Raw genomic sequence first — 18,504 nt, 5'->3', positions numbered from 1 at the left:
TCTGTAGTGATGTGCGAATATGCAGGGTTTTAAAAGGCTGTATTTTAAATTTAAAAAACCCTGGTTTTGTCCAAATCATTTTGGTGCCTAAGCCTAACTATAAATGTTAAAGACAGTGAATAATACTGTGTAGGATTGGTCTCTGTATTTAGCATGACAAACATTAGTATATTTAGATATTTATACTTTTGGGGATTAACTTGTCAAGGTTTTTGTCCTTGTTTGAATCATTACTTATTTGTTTTCTCATTGTTTGCCTATTCCTTGTCTTTGCACAATCACACTGTGTTGGTGTCAAGTAGGTGTAATGCTTTAGGTAAACAGTGATGACAGCCAGGTATGTGTAAGGTTAGCTTGTTTTTTTTCAAGAGAAACCGCCTCATTGGTGTGATGTTCATGCTGGCTGAGGACTGTAAACCTGGATTTATGTCAGTGTGTTGCCCAAAAGCTTTTTCTCATGAGTTTATTGGCTTTAATTACCTTATAGTTGACCTTTGTGTGGTATCAGGAGCAGACTGTCTCTATCAGAGCTGTATGTGTTAGGTGTGAGTATGTGTATGAGTATGTGATTGCAAATTTGAACATTTGTGTGTAAGTCATAGAGTTACTTGCTCTTTTCCTTATTTCTTAAATTGAAGTTTCTCAAGTATTCAGAATGTTTTGTGCATTGTGTCTTTTCTTACGTGACCAGGATTAATGGAATAATCCGAGTGAGTAAATATCGTTTTATTTTGATGTCATTTCTATTTTGCTGCACTACAGACAGGACTCCCTTTGTTTACAGCTGCTGCTTGACAGCTGCAAGGTGTTGTTTGATGTTGACCTATTCTTTGTTCTTTTCAGGCGCTGAGAGTTTACAACTGAGGTGCCTTTGGGCTTTTACAGCACTGGTGTGTCCCTCTTCCAGTGAGCTATGTCCTTTACTGCTCCTCTAGGTCTGGGTTGTACCACAATGTGTGTACGAAGGTGTGAACCGTGGGTGATTTGCATGACTTGTGCTAGAGGTGCCCTCCCCCCTCTGTCAGCCTTCCTCCTAACAGGTAACTTCTCCTTGCTCAGCTCTGAACCTTTCATTTGTCTTTAGGGAGTGAGTAATCAGAGTTTAAAAATATTGTTTTACAGTTAAAAAATTGTTTGTTGATAGAATGACATCATTTGCAGAGCACTTTGTCACAGTCTGGCTAATTGCAGTGATTACAGAAGTAGAGCCACATGTTCCATTTCCTCTGATTTAAAAAAGCAACTACTCAGTACGCAGTACTGTTGGGTTAATACTTGTACATGTTGTTGGCACTGATTCAAATCATGGCAGAAGAGTTGCAGGACTTTGTCCTCCGCTGTGCTACTCCCTATCCCTCCAATTGCAAATATTCCTGTTGCAGAGATACTGTTTCTCATGTGCATTATTATAGTAAATGTCATTTATCAAGGTCAAGATGGCACAAGTTTGACTGAGCTCATTTAGGTCGTACATGTATGCCTGAGAATATGGCAACTGTCTACATCAAATCATGCATTTAATCTTGGTTTGATTATTTAGAGGACTGCAGTTATTTAGAGTACTGCACCATGTTAGGCGCTGTAGAACTGTAATTCTTATTTTGAATTTATTAGTGTGTATGTGCTTGTGCATGCGTGTCTGAGAGAGAGAGCGAGAGACTGGTTTTGCCAAATTGTTTTGTGTCATCTTCCCCTTAAGTGACTGTATTAATCTGAGCGAGTAATAGTTGTTTTCATGTGTTGTAATTTTGATTTTTCTCAACTGCTTTCTCAATTTTTCTCATGAGGCCTTTTGTTTATAGCTGATTTCCAGTGATGTTTGTCATTGCTGAGCCGCCACAAGGTCCTTTTGTTTGAAGTTGACCCACTACTTGGATATTCTTTGTCCATTTCAGCAGCTGTGCTGGTGGCTGGGTCTTTCCAGTAGTGGTGTCTCCCTCTTCCCATGTGCTGTCTTGCTCTTCTTTGTTTGGGCTGCGCCACTGTGTGTGCGAGGTGGTGTTATGCATGGTTATTTGTGTGACTTGAGATAGATCCATACATCCATTTTCTATACCCGCTTAATCCGTTGGGCGGGTCGCGAGGGGGCCGGGACAGGCTGGAGCCTATCCCAGCGGTGAGAGGCGGGATACACCCTGGACAGGTCGCCAGTCCATCACAGGGCCACACAGATACAAACAACCACACACCTGTTCACACTCACTCCTAAGGACAATTTTAGAGACAACATGCATGTTTTTGGACAGAGGCTGGAGCGAACCCACGCAAACATGGGGAGAACATGCTAACTCCACACAGAAAGGCCCCAGCTGAGAACTGAACCTCTCGCTGTGAGGCGACGGTGCTAACCACCACACCACTGTGCAGCCCCCTTATTCAAAGCCTAAAATTGTAATCGTTCTTGTGTTTTAGTATTACAAACCCGGGTTACCTTTAGGCAAATAAATCCTTAGTTGAATAAAATCTACAAATATAAAACTGTCTCTGCCTCTTGCCCAATGGCAGCTGGGATAAACTTAAGCCCCCCCCCCCCTCACAACCCTGAATTGGATTAAGCTGATTTAGAAAATGAATGGATGAATAGATAAAATAATATTTCTTGACTATATGACCATGCAATTTGCACTTAATAAACATTTGAAGGAATGGGGAGGGTCCAACACTCTCTGCCCTTCTCTCAGTTACTCCAGAACAACTAAATGTTTCTAAGTGCAAGCTATTTTTTCTAAAGGTACACACACAATTTACAGATTATTACTCAGAACATAACATTTATAGTATTTGTTTAATTTAGCAGAAGTCAGATGTTGCAACTGAGCCATATGCAGAGGAGGCTCTAATATGGATCAGGGACACTAGCAAGTTGTTAGAAATACATTAAACAGTATTGATTGGCTTCTGTCTCTCTACATGAGCTGAGCAAAACATGCAGTTTCATAATGCGTTTGTGTTATCTATCTGAATTGTAAAATTACCTTTTTGTAGTGGTAATGAAAAATCTAATTTTGTGGGTTTCAGATTTTACAGATGTTATTAAATCTTTACCCATCTCAGCACAAGACAGGATGAATGGAACAATTTGCGTTGTGACTGTCTCTTTTGTTAATTGCAAATCTAAAGTACAAAACTAAAGGTAATAAGGAGAAAGGAAGCATTATAAACTCCCAACCCAGCCCAGCCCTTTACCCCCATCTATTAGCATTTAAATTGTAAATCACAAAAATGACAATGGCCCTAAATGCTGGCACAGTTGGGAGATATAGAGATTAATTTTGCACCCCCTGGGACCAGCACATCTGTTTGCTTCACACATAGAGGCTGATGTCAGTTGTCTGGCCTCAACCCCAGTATCAAACATGAACTCATTCAGACAGGTGCCTTTATTATGTACATGCCACCTCTCCCGCCTCCAGCCATTTTCATTTAAATCCAACGGATTCAAGTTCCAACACACAACAAAACACAGCAACACTCAACATGAAAGGTCTCCAACCATATTTCCGTATGAGCTGACGTGAGAAAATGAAAGCTGCCTTGTGCCACTTGTGTTAATATTTGCTTTTATTTTTTGTATCCAAAGCAAGAGCCATGCCAGACATATGTGAAACGTGCCAATTCTTTTTGACTGCCTGTCTGTCTTGTTTGTGCCAATAAGTCAAGATTGCCAAGCCAAATTGAATGGAACTTTGTTCTGAGGTGGGAGTATATGCAGAAGAACTAGTTCAATAAAAATAAAGAAACAAAATGTAAAGATAATAGTCTCTCACAAGACCTGAATTTGAGAATTTGATCTCGGGTAAAAGTCCTCTGTGGTCTTGGTGTGTTTGATAAAACTCTCAAACAGGAATCATCCACATAAACCTTTATTAGAAAACTGACCATTTCTGTCCAAGAACATTAAACTTGGTTGATTAAATTTTTCAAGTGCTTTTATGTGATATGCTTTGCACATGATACATCACTTATACACAAATATCTGACCCAGCAAAGACAAATTCAAGTACGGTAATTAAATTTCTCATTTCCTGGAAGGGAATTAAAAAATATTGCTGAGGTATATATATACATACATATACATATGAATTAACTAGGCATGTAAACAGTATCTTGGCTGTCAAGAAATGCGATCTGTTGTTGTAATTGTTAGTCACTGATAATTATTCATATGCAGAGCACTAAAGCTGGTTATCAACAGTGTCTGTTTCAAAACTGTCAAGCAAGGCAGGCATTGCTTGTGGCACATTTGATCAAGTCATGAGCAGAAGATTGTAAATAATGGTGCTGGGTTGTTAAGCCAAAGGCCATATCATAAATATGGACAGGATGGCAGATGGAGTCCACAAACACAATGCATTTTAACCATCACTTTTAAAAAAAGTCAGTGGTGAAAGAGAGGTGACTGACAGGAGCAGCCCCCAAAGATTTTTCTGTCTATAAAATTTAGTACATTTCTTAAAACTTCAACAACATATATATTTTTAAAACCATTTGCTGTTGTTGTTGCTTTTCTTATTCAAGGAAATTGAAATTTTGAGAGAAATTGAAATTCACTTCTGTGTAAAGAAACCCTTTGCTGATATGCTTTTCTTTACAGACTAAGGCATTTTTTCTTTATTAGATGGCAAATTTGTTAAGTTAGTATTCAGTGAAAACACCATGTTCTCTGCTTGTCAAGGTGATGCCAGTTGATAGGCTGAGGTGTCCACTTCAATAGTAGGAAATTTGGTTTTAGTTTTTGTTGCTATACACATACAAAAGAAGTGATCTGCATTGTTTCTTTCACCAGAATCTGCTTTTCATACAGACACACCGCTGTAACAACACCTCTGAAAGTCTTGCTAACAAAGGGTTGGACTTTGATGTCATTGCATTAAAAAGTTTGTTAGCCTTCTCCCTCACATCAGATGTGATAATATCAAAGGGAAAATGTGATCTGTGTGCGCTAATATACTAAAATTTGTGAAACTGTTCTATGGCTCCTTTAACATGTGATTCTCTGGAATTTTATCACTTTTATGTATATATATATGTGATAAGGTGCCAGTACTGCTTCAACTGTTTTGGGTAATTTGAATAAGGCATAATACTACAACTTGTTAATGTTTATTCTTGGCTTGACTTTTCTGAGCACCACTACACCATTGCTCAACATATTATTGACCTGTATGTTGCTTACTCAGTGGGTTGCTTAGTTACACATGTGAGTTGCCTCCTGACTCCTGCCTATCAGTAACCAGCAAAAGTGGCCAGAACAGCTGCTGAGTTTGGTAATATTATGAAATCTGATGGTTACTGCATCATTGGATGCAGTAAGATGCAGTAATAATGAATAACATGCATCGTGGCTAATCACCCAAACATCAACATTCATGCACTTCAGATGGCTAACTATATGTTGGTGTGCATCAGTAGTTCCAGACGCAAATAAATGACCAAGAAAATATTTAGCCTGTACATACAAAACAAGTTCATGTAAACTGTTTCTGGAAAGTATGTTGTTTCATAAATTGTTGCTCAGATTACTACACATTAAGACTTTTTTTTCAACTATTGCTTTATTTTCTGAAAATGTAACATTATCTCAATGAAGATCCAAAATTTAACAAAACTCACTTTGTCCTTTTCAAGGTCGCAGAGCACAGGACACTATCCTGTCAATGAGAGATGGGCTTCAGCTTGGAAAGATTGCTAATCCCACACAGCGCTGACACAAGTTCACATTTTACTCCTTGCAGAAAACATACTTAAGGATACTTGCAAATTCATTCAACAGTAACATACACGAAAAACAACTTTGTGGTCACTCTGAAATAGAGGCCTAAGTGATCCATTGCTGCATTGGGAAAAAAAAAATAAGAAAAAAGAAAAGCCAGACAAAGCTAAAATCTATCAAGAGCTATCTCCAGCTCTGCTGGACCAGCTGACATCATGTTGTGCCTCTGATGTTGGTGTTGGGTTGGGAAATGCTTTGTGACAGGTTGTCGAAGATGACCGCAAAAGCTTTAGTGGCCAGTGAACCTCATTCCCAATCACTGACATGTGCATGACGTGAATGCATACACACAACCGAAGAGATGCACAATCTGTTCAAGACGCACACAAGATGCAGACACACACACACACACACACACTCTCTCTCTCTCTCTCTCTCTCTCTCTCTCACACACACACACACGGACAATCTATGCTAAAAACAAAAATTATAACTGTAATAATTTTGCCAAAGATAAAAAAAATGTGTGTTTGCTTTCATCAAAACCCTAAAACAATTATTCCCTAATGGTAACATACTACTTCTGCACTTTTTATTTTATTTTCACTGTTTCCAAGTTCCATCCCAATGTCAAACAATCAAAATAGGCAAAACAAAATTAGAATGGCAGCCTTATTAAAAACTCATTGCAGAGACACTGCATCGACTTGTAAGTATCTTAAAAGTGCGTCATCTTATTCTGATGCCAGGACTCACAATAAAAAAACAGACGAAAAGAGATAAACAAAGTGAACAGCAGAGTAAGTCCTACGACATCCGGCGTTAAAGCGCTTCTTATTTTTTTACGTTATTTTGTCTGCGACGGTTGCGTTAGTTTTATTTTGACAATCTCCACCGGAAGTAGATAAAACGCTACCGTGGAAGGGGACACGGAGTGACTGATATGAACACGGTAGTCAGACTTCCTCCTTACTTTTGGTGTTTTATGCAGCGTGAAAGGTTGTTCTCCTGACACGTTACCGCTCAGAGTAACGTCTCTTTTACCTTTTGCATTTAGTTGAGGAAGCTAGTTTATATAAGAATATATAACATTGCTTAGCGAGCACGTTGAGACGAATCTTTTCAGAGTAAAATTGCTTTACATCCAGTTCAGATTTGTGTTCAGGTGAAGGAATTTGTTTGGAGGAAAAACAAACGGTCTTTAATGATAAGAACTCACTACAGGAACTATTTCTGCACCGTAGGAAGATCCAATAAATTAGCCTAAATATGCATGGATATGAAATATAATTGCATAATTCTCAACACGTGCAAATTCAGTGCTTGGGGGTGTACATATGGTATTTTTAGTGTCTGTATGCATTCTTTGTCATAGTTTGCTGGTAACTATTATATTTGTCTGCATGAATGATTCACTTGATGCAAAACTTAAACTCTGCTGTTTTCTTCCTAGAAAAAATGGCAGCAAAGCATGTCAAGCCCAAGCTCAGCGAGTCTCAGGTTTCTGAGATGATGAAGAGGCTCTTCAACCTGACGCCCTCAGTAATCCGCTCGCTACCCAGCTACGATGACCAGAACTTTTATGTAGCGTCCATTGAGGGTGGCGAGTACGTCCTGAAGATCATGAACTCTGAGGACAGCAAGAACCTAACCATTATCGAGGTGCAGACACACGCCATGTCCTTTCTGCACCAGCATGGACTTCCTGCTCAAACCGCTGTGCCCACCAGCTCAGGAGAGCTCATGAGTCTGGAAGAAATGGGTATGAGACTAGAACAAACTTTAGGTCTGAGGATTTGTGTTCTTTGAGAAAGACTCAAAAAGGTTACTGTACCACAGACTGTTGTTCTACAGGTTGTCCACCACAGCACTCTCCTGGACTCATCTCAGCACTGGCATCATGCTGGATTAGACGTTGTCCTTGTGTCCCGTGTCATATCCACAGAGAGCATCCGACTTTTAGCTACCTCAAAATGTGGTCACTTACAAATATTTGTGCAGTTTGCAACAGTTACAATCAAGAACATGGAAATTCCACACAGTATAGCAGCCCCACTAAAGATCTGAACCGGTAACCTTTTCGATGTGAGGCAACATTAATTCCAGCTATTAAATATGCGTCACATGATTACTTTAAATCACATTTAATCTTCATGCTTCTTTGACCTTTTCTTGAACTACTGGCAACCTGAGCGTTTTCCACTGAGATTTAAAGAGAAGCTTGACTTACTTGACTGTACCTTGACTGACATATAGGACACTATATATTATACATCATCAGTGCGTGTTGTATGTTGATGTTTTGACAGGTCTAATAAAAAATAAACGATGCCTTCGCTGACCAGTGAAGGAAGCAGACTTGATACATCCATCCTCAAGCCAAACAAAATTTGTTGCTTCAATCGATGCGGAATATCAGGCTGTGGCGAGTTCACATTCTCAGTAATTTTCCTTGGAGTAATAAGAAATGTGCCCTTGAATGAGGCCACATGACACAGGTTCATGTTTCACAAGGCATGAAATTGAGGTAAATGACTGTAAAAACCAATTCTGTCTCTACTTTTTGCAGATTGTGGCTACGGCCGTCAGAAGTACCTGGTACGGCTGTTGACTTATTTACCCGGGGTCACTATTTCTAAAGTTCCCTTAACCCCGAAGCTGTTGTATGAAACTGGCAAGACGGCAGCGAGGATGGATGAAATCCTCTGTAAGGTATGAAACTTTTAGATCCTTTACGTTGATTCAGTGTGAAGCAAATTTTATTGAATTTCCCAAAATGATTGAATCCATTACTTTTAAAAAATCTCTTTTAAATTAGGGTTGAATAAGTCAATAATTACGAGGTTGGCTATTGGTGATTGAGTGCCATTTGCTTTGCTTAGCTTGCTACAAGACTTTCTTCCTCGCGTCTTCAACTAATTTTTTCTTTTCAGATGGAACACCCTCATCTTAGTATTCTGGAGAGGGAAAATTTCTTATGGAGCCTGTCAAATGTTGTCCTCCTGGAAGCATACATAAATATTTTGGACGGAGATCCTCTGCAGCCGGTTGTCAAGTCCGTCATTCATCATTACAAGACCTCCGTGGCCCCTCAACGCTCTAACTTCCGCAAATGTGAGTATGATATTTCTGATATGGTTTCTGATAGGATTTTCAGCCTTGAGATCCCGTTTGAGATTTATTGTTTTTAATCACAAACATGTTTACCTGAGAGCTGGTCATTAAACACTCACCAGCCTTGACAAGACCAAGACCTTGTTCAAGGGCTTCCTCTTAGCTGATATATCCAGTAGGACGACTCTGGATCCTTACTAATATGATGCACTTTGTTCCTGATAAACAACAGCATCTCATTTATGTTTTCAAGGCATTAATCATGGCGACTTCAATGATCTCAATGTGCTTGTGCAACCTGATAACAATGATGGCTACAAGATTTCTGGCATCCTTGACTTTGGAGACATGAACAGTGGCTACTACATCTATGAGCTCGCCATCGCCATAATGTACATGATGACTGAGCACCCTGAACCCATTGAAGTGGGCGGGCCCATTCTTGCAGGTTGGGAAAGTGTCCATCCCCTTAATGAGGCGGAGAAAGATTGCTTGTATTTTCTCGTGCTGTCCCGCTTCTGTCAGTCGCTGGTTATAGCCCGTTACTCTGTGACTATGCACCCTGAAAATGCAGAGTACCTGATGATATCATCCAAGAGTGGGGTCCGCATTCTCAGGAACCTCTGGGAACTTGGAAAGGAGCACGTGGAGAAGGTGTGGTTTCAGAGCGCTGCTCTGCTCGGAGATAAAATGTGAAGAGAGCTGATCTTTAAAAACAAAAAGGATGGTTCCACTGAGCTGCAATTCTCCCAAATCAAACATAATTTGAAGTTTTAAAGACAAATTCCATTTTGACAATAAAAGCAAAGCCATTTCATCCTTCACAAGCAGATGTATTGAAATAGGAATACGGCAATGCTGACTCAAACTGCACTTAAGAGCAGGCTTTGATACTTTGTGATAACAACAATTATTGTTCTTTAAAAGCAAAAGCAATCATCGATATGTCTTAGAGTTAAAAATAAGAAAGCATTTAGAGAAAAAGCACTGTGTAGTAATTTTACACAGTCAGTTTATTACATCAGGCAAAGTGTAACTGACCAGGTACTATTTAAAATCCTTCAAAATGATCTAGAATATGTGAGACAATTTCTAATGTGCCTGAGGTCTTCTTGGCTTAAGCTTTTAAATGGACTTGCCTAGAAAGGCGCTTATCTCTGAATGATGGCTGACCACTTGTGGACTCAATTGGGTTGATTTTATCAGCCCTCAGTTTTCATATTCTTACGTCACATTGAGTGACTGTCTGAATTCTTCACGTGTAAATGTACCCACTATGTATAGTGGTTGCCTCAGAAGGTATACAGTAGGATAGGAGTACTAACTCTCCAAAAATGCAAAGCTCCACATTTTCTAGAAGCAGATACTGCCAGTGATGACATAAAGTGACAATGATTAACAAGTGTTAAAGCAAAGTTGGGAAACAGTTTCCTGTGAAGTATGTACAGTATGTAAAGAAGTGAAGGACTGAATGGGCTGCACAATCCACAGCAACTGATGATGGGGCTTGTTCACCGTTCTTATTTGCACAAAAACATCTCAGGTCACATACATTTTCAGACAATTTCTTCTTTGGTCCTGTCACCTCTTTCTAAAGACTGTACAAACAAGGCATTCATAATTAGGATTGGTGCTTTCTTTATGGGTCCAAAGGGTAATTTAATATTTTTATAAATAGTAAATGGACTGTACTTATAAGACACTTTTCTTGTCCTTCCTTTTTAAGCAATAGTCAATGTTTTTTTTTTCTATTTGTACTATATGTCAACAGTCTGTCAACTTTTCAATATGTACTACTTGACATGTCAAATGACCAGTCAAGGAACCAAGAGAGCTCATGTGGCCATAAGATATGACCTCTGGCCCACAGGCTTACTTATTGAAGCTCAGCCCTAATGCTCATGATCCAGAGAAACTACACATGCAATCATCAGGTATACTTTTTAGAAAATGTTTAACTGAACACTAGAGGGTATTATCCTAAGTCTTGTACTGGCATTATCATGTTTTCTGTGCCTTTATCTGTCACCAGGTAAATAATTGATGCTTATGATCTTTGACCTGTATGTTAAAACACATATTTGGAACAACTGTTAAACAATGAAGACCTTTATTTAAAAAGATAAATAAACAACAACCAAAAAAAACCAGAATTTGTGAAATTTCATTGTTTGCTGGTGTTTAAAGAGTCAGCAGGTTTGTCACGCTTATTCTCTGCCGCGATACAGTTCGATGACTATGCAGTATGAGTCGAGGCTGATTGTTGCAGCGTCAAAGAGACTGAATTTCAGATGAGTGAGTCACGGTTTTCAATAAGCATGTTGCAAATGACTGAACTCAGACATAAAGATCACTGCTTCTTCACATGTCAGTATCTGAATTGTAATGTATCTAATAAACATGGTGTAACCATGCCCTCATGTGGTCACTTCTAGCAAGGGCAGCTCGACAGTTAAAAAAAACAAAAACAACTACCTGGTCATGAATATGCATCAGACACAGACTTTGATTGTTGTTTACTTGCAACCTGGTCAAAAGTACATGTTGTGTTTGAAACAATACTCGTACATAATCTGTATGTGAATGGCGCGGGTCAAAATCTTTGGTTTAATGGCTTCTTGTAAAAAAAAACAATGTTTTAGGCATGGATGGATTATGGATACTAATGGCTCACAGGCAGTCAAGATACTGAAACTGAAAACATGCTGGCTTGTTATTGCCATGGAAAGGAAACTTTATAATCTGCCTTGAGCTACTTCGAGAAATGCGAGGAAAAGCTTTTGAGACGTCGTCACAGTCTCCTGACAGAAACACAGCTGATGTTACACACACAGCACAGCCTAAAAATATAGCAGTAATCTGTTTAAGAAATGTCAAAGGGAATTAAAAATTTAAAGCCTCTTAGCTTGCTACAAAAAAGCATTTGCTGTGGTATTTTGCTTGTGACACATTGCAGTATTTTAGGTAAATTAATATTTTAGGAGAGGTTCATCATAATGTATGCAACAGATTTTTTTTATCTGTCCAACTTGCCAGTGGGTGCCCACACTATATATTTTAAATGTGTACTTGTTCCACTGGCGTATATAGATAAAAATACATCTTCTGTTTGATGCTTCCAATACCTATAACCGAACTGTGACAATCCACAGAAATACAAAGATTGAACAGCTGCCAAAGAACAGGAAACACAAATCTCTCGGTCACGGTTCCCGCACAACATCATCCAGACTGTGCTGTGCGTGATTTGATGCCTGCAGTGAGAGCTCTCTGCCATCAAACCACACTACTCGGGCTAAACCCCGGCTGCACTGGACAACACACCGTTTCAGATGTTTCCATGACATTGCATATAGTACTAGTGTAAAATCTCATTTATATTGGGCACGTTTTTTAGATTCTCTGACATCTAGGAAATTGTCACACAGTGGCATCTGTTGTAATTCTGCTGTCAGGAGCAATATCCTGCTGCTTCCAGAAGAGCCTGCACTCCTCGGACCGAGCAGTGGGGACTTTGAGCCCCAGACGCAGCTAAACCCAGGCCTGCCGTCATCCAGAGCACGGTTTGTTTCTGATGGTGAATGGAGATTTCCCACATCCTGATGCGAACGTTTTCCTCCTCTCCAAGGTAAAGATTGACCTCAGCTCTGTTTTGAATAGAAACAGTGCATTGCTCGGTGGAGGAAAAACTAGGAAGTGACTCATGGATTTGTGCACAGCCATCCTGCTGCTGTAAACAAAGCTTAAAAGTAGGAAATGTTGAGGCAGGCAGAGGGGGAAAAAAGGGACTGTCCTTCGATTGATTATTTTACAGACGCACTCACAACCATCCAATTATCCAGTCGCAGCGTGCCAAATCTCCCGTGAAGTTTGAATTCAGCCTTTGGGAAACAGTAATAGCAACCTTTAGTTTAGCCACAGTGGAGGAAAATGACTTGCTACATTTACTTTGCATTAAATATTGTGCTGTGAACACAACGTTTTTTTTCCACCGCGCTCCATTGACTTTGTTAAAGTAATCAAAGGGCCACATGTTGAATTAAATTAAAACATGGGCACATTATGCTCCCCAGATCTAATCTACTATCTTACAAAAAATCCCTGTCATGACAAAGGCAAACCTACTCTGCTTTTCTTAGCTAAGACTTTCGTTGGTGATTTGTGGATGGTTCACTGTTTTGTAAAAGGTTATTGAGCCGAGCAGCCATGTTGGAAAACAGTTCAAGAGCTTTTACTTCCTTTTGGTAAGTTTGTATTATTACATACTTGAAATATTTCTCTTGGTGTTGCAGTTGGTGTTTCTATTTTTTTTAAGTTTTTAAGTTTGTCATAAAACTGGTTCTACCAGCATGATCTCTGACAACCCGAAAGAGTAACTTTTAGGCAAGACCTAGACCAGGCTGTCTGCTGGAATCTGGTAAAATGGCAGTATAGACTTTGTATTCAGTCAGGATTAAGTAATAATGGGCTGTGTTTTACAGATTTTTATTTATTTTCTTCTTTTTTTTTTCATTTTAGGCTATTGATGCCTGGATTGAGATGGTCGATGGGCGGCTTGTCCACCTTCTTTTGCTCATGTCTGGTGTAGATTTTGTAATAACCCATAAGCAGACACTGCATTTCATGACTGGATTTAATCAGTATTGGGGTAGAGGCTATGAGAGTAGTATCTTCTATAAATTGTAACTAATTTATTTATGTTGGATACTACAGCTGCGATTGTAGGTGCTGTTCTTTTAAGTAGTGATTTCTCACTCACAGTGATTTTATAGGGATCCAGGGAAGAACCACAGTGGAGTTTTGAGGTGACAGTTTTTTTGTGTTCATAAACCTGACCGGACAGAACTGTGCTGTGGGAAAAGCAGTAACAGATCCCTGAACTGCACACTGAAAAGAGTAATATATCACAGAAACGGCTCTAGACTGAAAATGATTTCCACAATGAGTTTCTTTTGATTTCCTCATTAAACTGACACTTATGCTTCAGAGAGAACACCTACAGACTCCCGTCATGTCCTTTCTATAACAGCATGCAGTACCTTCACAAACAGCTATACCCACCACTGGATTGCTCGTGAGTGTGGAAGAAAAAAAAAAGAAAAGATCTCCTCATTTCAGTTTTATCATTTTCATATATGCCACCTTAGCTCATAATGAATGAACAACAACAGACGCTTTACTTTCATTTTTACTATTAAACAACACTGTCTTTATTGGGCTATAAATATTTTATTAGGAGGATTTTTATTGTCTACGTCTGTGCCAGGCTAACAGCTTTGCACTCAAGCTTGAAATGTAACCTGCAGATTAAGATTAATTTTGATATTTTATAGCATCTAGCAGATATTCGGATACTTGTCCTATAGACGGAAAGCTGAAATGTTGTTTTTGAACCGAATTGAATGAACAGAGGTAGTTTCCACTGACCTTACAATCACCTTACATTAACCCACCTCCCACCCCCTCCACCCGAAGCCCAGTCCAAGTGTTTAATGTTTTGCAAATTTAGAATCAAGAGAAGGACTATTTTAGCTGCTTTCAACAACTATAATGTGTCTTGCTGCTGCCTTTTTGGCACTAGAAACTCCAGCTGAGGTTCTTCTTTCAGAGAAATCCTTGCTGAGTTGCAGAGTGTCATTTGAAGAAGGAGAAAAGCAATAAATCCATCTGCAGTGTTTCAGGTATTCAAGTCAACTGTTTATAGTGGCACAGATGGTGATGTTTAGGTTATCAGGCTAAATTTTCTAACTTTCTAGACAAGATTTTGTTTAGACTTAAGCACAATGGTGGTTGCATTTAAAGTTTGTGGTTTCAGTTAGAGTAAACGCATGCAAACACTGGCAGTATCACATGCAGTTGATACTGCCAGTGTTGCATGTGTAGGGATGGAAAGTGCTTGAGGGGATTAAGAAATCAGAAAATCCATACAGCTGACAGACTGAATACATCTGCAATTAGAATGAGGAGAAAGCAGCACCTCCAGCTCTGCCCAGTGTCACAGGCTTAGGCCTTCGATTTAAATTGTATTACATGAATTGCTAATGTAACTTCATGGCATGTAATTACTTTATGATATTAATAGTTGTTATTATTATTATCAGGACATGATAGGGCAGCAGAGCCTTCTGTTGGACAGCAGGATCTTTACAACGTCAGCACGTTTGCAATCAATCTTTATGAACATACTGAACAAGAAATGTATTGGGTGGTTTTAGAGCTTCTTTGCTGTGGTCAAGGACTATGTCATTAGAGCAATGAGAGTTAACCAAAACAGTATTTTCCAAATTGCAAAACTAAAACAGTGAATTAACAGAAGCTATAAAAATCCAGGTTCCTTCCCTTTAAAGCCACTCGACTGGATACTTGTGCTTGCCATTTGCTGTTAACCATGATTTAGTTTTAATGATGAACTCTTCATAAAAGATGTATGTAGTCATCCACTGTCAATAGTCAAGCCAACACAAAAGTGAGTTAAAGTGGAGTACCAGTGATTGCTCCTAGAGTCTGACTTCACCTGACTCCAGTTCAAAAAAGCCCCTACTCATTAAATACCAACTCTAATTATTTCTTGCAAGTCATAGGAATTGTACTGGTGGGTATTTTGGAAGAAATTCCACAATAGAATAGATATTGAGACTCCAAAGATAAATGGTGATTGGTGGAGTTACAGTGGCTCTGTCCCATCCCATCTGAGATGTTAGCTGAGGATGTAACGATGGCAATTAAATAATTTGTGTGGCACAGCTGTATCATCTGTGCATTGTTTTATTATGGGCTACACATATTTTTTTACGATTTCTGTCCGAGGTGCATACATTTTTGTAGTAACTTATTACTTGGTATGATGTGTCATGCTGATTTTATACACTATTAATGCAGAAAATTGTATGAATCTGCTTTCCTTCTCACACCTCATCCGGCAAGCCGCTTCTCACTTTTTTAAGCATTTTAGAAACTGAGTAATCCTTCAACATGAGATTGATTTCTGAGTCACAGCTGGGAGGAAGGAGACGACAAGGTAGCTAAAAAATGACAGGTAGGGAGAGCCCTTTATCTGTGACACATCTGCTGTCATATTGGACTCCTCATCTCAGAGTTGAGCACAAAAGGTGAGGAAGAGATGTGAGAAGTTGAGGTAACAGGGATTTGAAAATGCCAGATAATCTTGTTTCATAGCTGCCACATGAGCATCAAACAGATGACATGAGGCACAGCTGCATCATCTGTTCATCGTTTAGTTACAACCTATTGCTGTCTACTGTGATTACAGTCAGACGATCATACTCCTGACAACGTGTAAATTTACATTAAATTTGATTTACAACATGAATGTTAAAGTCTCATATACCTGCAAAGCACGATTGTGCTGTGATTGGTCTCTGGTTCACTGGTGGGAGAAAAGAGGGAAGAAATATGGAGGCAAAAAATTTGAATATAATAAATAATCCAAAGATTTGGCAAAAACCTAGTTTAGATCAACTGTTTGGCTGTAGGACTTGTTTTGTTTCCAGTTAAAAAGCTTGAAAACCCCACTGGATACCACCAAACATTGGGCAAATATTAATGTAGTGTTTTCCAAAGGAAACTGTAACCACAGCTGACTTTGGGTGGGATTTATTTTTTTAAAGTGCTCATAAATGTGAGTTGCCTGACAGTGACACACTCTCAGAGGAGTAGAGCAACAAACTGAGACGATTGTGAGAATTGTAAACACCGGACAATCTCTGGTCAAGAGAGAAAAAAAACCAGGTGTGTCCTTAAAGGCATTTTTCTATTACATCCAGCTCCAAAAGTTACGTTATGAAGACCGAAGGAAAGCTAGAGAGTTTATTGCTGTCAGGTGTCTGGAAATGTTGCAAGAAAATGAATTAATGCCGCTTTCAGTGTATTTCCTATGAGTGAATTGCTCTAAATTTTAAAAGCGGTGTGGCGTGATACAACTTGAAATGATTAACTCTTGATTGGTATTTGGCTCTGGATGCTTGATTTTACAGAAGTGAACCTCTCTTGTTCCTTCTGACAAGGAGGATATGCAGTTGGTGTGGTTTGTTCATTTCCTTTTTGTTAGGGGGATTAATAAAGAAATATGTCTCGGGAGAAAAAAAAAAGAAAATGAAATGTGGTATAACTGGAATTATTTGATTTTTCAGCTGAATTTTCAGACCTTAACTTCCTCCAACAAAGATCATATTTGGAGATGATCTTTTTTGGAACGCTATAGACAATATAAGCTGCCCTTAATCGACTGTCTCCAAAAGGTAATACACATAACATGTCTGCATTGATTATGTACTGTAGTCTTTTAGTTTAATATATATTATTCATGATACTGATTGTTTTGTATATTTTTCTTTTGTCTTTGTAATTAAGCTGTATTCTTGCACAATCCAATTTAGTCTAATGTACACTTCAAGATTTATAAATACCACTAATGCCAAACGTGTACATGAAACTATGTGAAAAAGAACTTTGGGGCCACAACTGCGAACACATGACCATAAGCAATTAGTCTGTACATGTCAGGGCAACATTTTTTTTTTAAAGGCAGAGACTTTTGAGGGACTTCACAAAGGTGGACCTTCTCATTTATATATCATTTACCTCCATAAAAAGATCTTAAGTACAACACTAGATGGAGCTACTATTCCACTCAGCACACAGACGGAGTCTTTAAGATGGTTTAGTCTTTCAAGCTCACATTCTGGCTTTAAAACATTTATAATATTTTCTTACAGCCCAAGAGGTTTGGTCAGACGTCATCCTTTTTATTGATTTTTTTTTTTTTTTCTAAACATGGAATATTTGGACTTTTAAAAGCTTTTCCGCTCGGGACAACCTATTCAAAAGTGGGAAATGGGCTCATCTTTGTGTGTAGGTCAGAAGTAAAATAGCAATGTGATGATGAAAATGCTTAAACAGCTGCTAAACAATTGAAGGAGAATAAATGATGAAAGCATAGTTTACAACATCTGTAATAAACCAAATTAGAAAGCTTGGGGAAATGCACAGCTGCATATGAAAGTGTCTTTCTTTTTTCTTTCCTTTTGGCTGATTCACACCTGCTAAAGCTGCTGTGCTGCAAACACCTCAACCAGAGCCTGGTTACACACACACACACACTCACACACACTCACACACACGCAGACCCCTCGTGTATCTTCAACCTCCCACCTCAAAGGCACCATCTGCCCTCTGCCCCCGCTGCAGCAGCGCGTGATATGTACCTTCAGTCATGCAGAAAAAGTCACAGTGTGCATTTGTGAATGTCTGCCTGGGCTCACGTTTGTTTTCCGTCTGTTTCTCTGTCGTTCACCAGCATTCGAGCACAGTCTATCTGGACCTTTGTGACGTATCTCTTATGAGGTGCATTTGCTTCCCTGTCTCTCTGCCTTTTTCCCTGTCTGTCTTTGTAATACTTTTAATCCACACTTCAGAAATTATAACTGCTATAGGACTGACAACACTCAAAGGACTTAATACACCAACCCCACTTATCAATGCCATTAATCCTCTTGGCATTTCAAAATAGAGCTCTCAGTCTATGCAGCACCTTTTTGAAAATACAGCAGAGAAATTAAATTCATACTCAAAAGATCACCAGTCTGGCTGCTTTTAATGTCAGTAATTGTTGTTTAAAAGATGCTTCACCTGTTGTCAGGCTTCTTGAATGTTTTCTA

General features: G+C 39.0%; 1 protein-coding gene across 1 annotated transcript; it reads left to right on the top strand.

Moving 5' to 3' along the window:
* The first annotated feature begins 7,170 nt into the window (after positions 1-7,170).
* hykk.2 (hydroxylysine kinase, tandem duplicate 2) lies at positions 7,171-10,948 on the top strand. The gene is made up of 4 exons (XM_072389351.1): positions 7,171-7,475; positions 8,283-8,425; positions 8,647-8,827; positions 9,081-10,948. Exons 1-4 carry the CDS (start codon positions 7,172-7,174, stop codon positions 9,521-9,523), a joined length of 1,071 nt encoding a protein of 356 aa, XP_072245452.1. The 5' UTR covers position 7,171; the 3' UTR covers positions 9,524-10,948.
* Positions 10,949-18,504: the final 7,556 nt, after the last annotated feature.

This window comes from Leuresthes tenuis, unplaced genomic scaffold (assembly GCF_036924035.1).
Source record: "Leuresthes tenuis unplaced genomic scaffold, fLeuTen1.0.hap1 SCAF_7, whole genome shotgun sequence".
Lineage (NCBI taxonomy): Eukaryota > Metazoa > Chordata > Actinopteri > Atheriniformes > Atherinopsidae > Leuresthes > Leuresthes tenuis.
Note: the sequence above shows the minus strand (reverse complement) of the source record. Positions and strands in the feature narration are given on the sequence as shown.

Coding starts and splice junctions, on each gene's coding strand:
- hykk.2 (XM_072389351.1), top strand. CDS start 7,172: ATGGCAGCAAAGCATGTCAAGCCCAAGCTCAGCGAGTCTCAGGTTTCT. Junction 7,476..8,282: donor CATGAGTCTGGAAGAAATGG/GTATGAGACTAG, acceptor TACTTTTTGCAG/ATTGTGGCTACGGCCGTCAG. Junction 8,828..9,080: donor ACGCTCTAACTTCCGCAAAT/GTGAGTATGATA, acceptor TATGTTTTCAAG/GCATTAATCATGGCGACTTC.